Source organism: Festucalex cinctus, chromosome 4, assembly GCF_051991245.1.
Source record: "Festucalex cinctus isolate MCC-2025b chromosome 4, RoL_Fcin_1.0, whole genome shotgun sequence".
In the NCBI taxonomy this organism is placed as follows: domain Eukaryota; kingdom Metazoa; phylum Chordata; class Actinopteri; order Syngnathiformes; family Syngnathidae; genus Festucalex; species Festucalex cinctus.
The window spans coordinates 14,671,293-14,674,874 of NC_135414.1; the positions used below are offsets into that span (position 1 = coordinate 14,671,293).

General features: G+C 41.3%; 1 protein-coding gene across 1 annotated transcript in view; it reads right to left on the reverse strand.

The window, feature by feature from the left end:
• c1qtnf4 (C1q and TNF related 4) overlaps positions 1-2,180 on the reverse strand; it is a 22,075-nt gene extending 19,895 nt beyond the window's left edge. Inside the window, 2 exon segments of the mRNA XM_077519111.1 lie at positions 2,025-2,132; positions 2,134-2,180. Coding sequence (XP_077375237.1) covers positions 2,025-2,132; positions 2,134-2,180 — 155 coding nt within the window.
• Between the last annotated feature and the right edge of the window lie 1,402 nt (positions 2,181-3,582).

The window sequence follows — 3,582 nt, forward strand, 5'->3', positions numbered from 1 at the left end:
AGGTCCATCCATCCATCCATCCATCCATCCATCCATCCATCCATCCATCCATCCCTTAAAACCGCTTACACCTCACAAGGGTCGCGGGGGAGCTGGAGCCTATCCCAGCTGTCTTCGAGCAGTAGGCAGGGTACACCACGAACTGGTTGCCAGCAATCGCAGGGCACACACAGACGAACAACCACTCACACTCACAAGCACACTTAGGAACAATTCAGAGCGCCCAATTCAACGCTCAGGTTCAACAGTACAAATGTTTTACTTGTAGTTTACACAAGTGTCAGCCAGAGCCTTTGGGATTTTTTTTTCATTGCACTGGCATTGCAAATGTGAAGGAAAATTGATTGCTTTGAATTCCTTTTGGACAGAATGTTTACTGATAAAGGCTACTTTTGTCACTATCCCATGGAGGTCTCAGAGAAAGTGGGCGTGCCTTTAGTTCGCAGAGGCGGTGCGGGGGTGGGTCCGCACTTTATGATGTCATAAAGTGAGCACTCATTTTCTCAGGTTTGGAGGGGCTGGTGCTTGGAAAGCAGAATTACCTAGAATTTCCCAGAGAGGGGCAGATGGAGGAAGACACCACTTCCGTCATGTTTTTGGTGAGGAATTAGCATTTTAATACGGCTAAAAGCACCAAAAAGTTGATTTTTCATGTTGGTGCTCCTATAATCATATGAGATAAGAGCATACCGGTCATTATTAACCTGGACTGAAAGACATTTACCCTTTATTGGTATGTTTTGAGTCTTTATTAATTCATATTATTCAGTCTGATGACAATAAAGGATACCAGCAAATTGGGGGACTGTATTTTACACAAGTAGTGAGAACAAAAAACAAAAAAACAAAAACATTTTTAGGAGTGATTTTTTTTTTTTTTTTTTTATATTCATGGGATTTTATGGATTTTACACCTACACTGTGCCTTCAGTTAGTCATGAATGAACTTTTGACTTTAGGGTGATTACGTGTGTTGCTGTTTCAGCTTTCTTGCCTATTGTTTTCCTGTAAAGTCTGCAAATACAAATTTAAACAGCCATGAACTTAGTGGCAAATAATTCTGACCATATTTCGGCCATATAAAAAAAGGTAAATGTTCTTTTATTGTATTTATTACTCCATATGAATATACTCTTAATGGGATTTTTGCGCCTAATCCAATGTCAATGCTCAGCAATGAGTGTCAAGACTGAAAACAAAACAACCCTGACCACATACAGGGCAGTGTGAAAACACACACATGCATGCACACAATACATTTTGTCCGCCAGACGCACGCAAACACACGCAAACCTGCACTAATTCCAAATTGGACAGTATTTTGTGTAGCAGCCATGTCTTACACTGATCTGATAGTGTAGCAAGCAGCAGACAAAAGGAGTCCCCTTTGTGTGGAAGCCCATTTAAGATAAGAGCTCATCACCTAAGCCTTATTCACATCGCAGCTTCCTGTTCCCTGAGGGACCTCCACCACCTTCAGCACCACAGATAGCGAGATACATGCGAATATGAATATGACTTCTATGCATTGTCTTCCACGATAATAGTGTCATGGCTCTTCTCTTCTCCCATGTAATATCCGTGTTGAGATCACATGTATAACATATGAACGTACTGGAGCATATAGATCCCTTCCCCAGTTGAGATATCATTATTTCACAGTGGATAAATAATGCAGACTGCTGAAATGTGGCACAAGTGCTGAATGCAAATATCAGACTTCACCCCAACATGCTTCTTTGCTACACAGTGATGTAAACACATGCAAACCATCGACATGAAAGTATTGTTTTTTTTTTTAATACAAATTCTATTGTGTACTGCTGTTTATGGAGACAAACGCAAAAGAACGACTACCCAAGCCCCCTTTGGGTGCGTCGCTGTTTACGTTGCATGCCTGCACTCTCTCAACTTGGAAGTTCACTGCTTGCATGCACTACTCACAATCATACCTGGAGGTCAGCATCACATATTGGCAAAAGCATCACATGATGATGAGGATGAAGATGATGAAGTCTTCTCACCTTGGCGTGTGTGTTTTTGGGGAATTTCTATCTCGCTTGCGCGCGTGAAGCCGAGAGTAGCGTTGAAACTTCCCACTCCCCAGCGCTGCTTGGATAAATCTCTCTCCTCTCCCCCTCCTCTTTTTCCTTCAATCTGCTCTCCCCTCCTTTGCCCATCACTCATTGTTCCATCTGCTCTATCTCTCTTCTTGTATCTTCTGTTAACACACCTCCTCTCCACCCCCACGCCCCTCCCTCACACGCTCCTCATATGCTATGGTGGGTTGTGATCCAATTGGTTTCAGAGGTGCAATGCGTATTCTGCAGAGATGCAGTTGAGATAGTCACATACTGCGTGTGAGAGCTTTGCTGTTTGGTGCTGCTGATATTGCAGCCAACTAATGCTTTGAAATTGAAATTCACCCCACCCCAAGTCCCTGCATTTAAATTTGACAATCTGTTTCTCACACCCAAATGTGCACTGAACCTCTTCTGTGCTTTTCCTTTTCTCCCCCCTCTGCGCTCTATCGCATGTGATCATCTTAGAGCCGTTGCGGCAAACTGCTGTGCTGTTTGTGTTTCGGCCAACGCGCAGAAATAGATTTAAGAGTGGGCAGCACAGCTCAACAATGAGGCCAACCAAGTCCAACGTGCGTCTGCTCTGACAGTGGAAGATAATGAAGTGCGAAAGCGCCACAAACACGACCACTTGCACACTATTTACAGATATTTGTGGCCCCTTTCATCTGGGACTATGAAATTATGTGAAAATGATACACATCATTTATTACTGTGATGATAGAATCCCCTCAGTGAAAATGAGCTTCTTTTCTCCTATAGCACCGCTTTGACTTTCTCGGGACTTTTGCATCGTCACCAACACATTATCCTCCGTGGATAAGCACATTAACCTGTAACTGCTTCAAATGCGCCAAGCAGGCAGAGGGAGAGACTCCCCGTAGATGTTTGCTGCAGTTGACATAAAAGAGAACATGCATGTTTTTATTCTTCTTGGTGAAGGAATGTCAGTAGATGTGTCTTCGCTTTCTTCCATTAGCAAGAATAGCATCAGCTGAAAATGCATTTTCTTGTCCACACGCCAACCCTTTTTTCTTTATTTCTAATTGCACAGATGCAGGAATGATCATATTTCTGCAGCAATTTTATTGCAGCGCATCTTTCTGTAGCCTGACATGTTGCATCATTGTTCTATGTTGCCAAGAGAGACAAAGGCAAATATGGATGTAAAAATAGATGGGTGAACGTAAGAGGTCCCGACTTCCTATTATTGTAAAATACTTCTCATTGTGTAACAACAACTAAAATAACCTTATTTCTGATTGATTGAATTTTTATTTTTCATTTTATTATTATTATTATTATTATTATTATTATTATTATTATTATTATTATTATTACTAATTCAATCTCTGGTGTAATAATCTTATTTATTGATTGATTGAATTATTATTATTTTATTATCTGTTCTCATTGCTGCTGGACATGTAAATTTCCCAGAGGGAGCCATCCCAAAGGGATTAATAAAGTCAAGTCTAAGTCTAAGTCTAAGTCTAAGTCT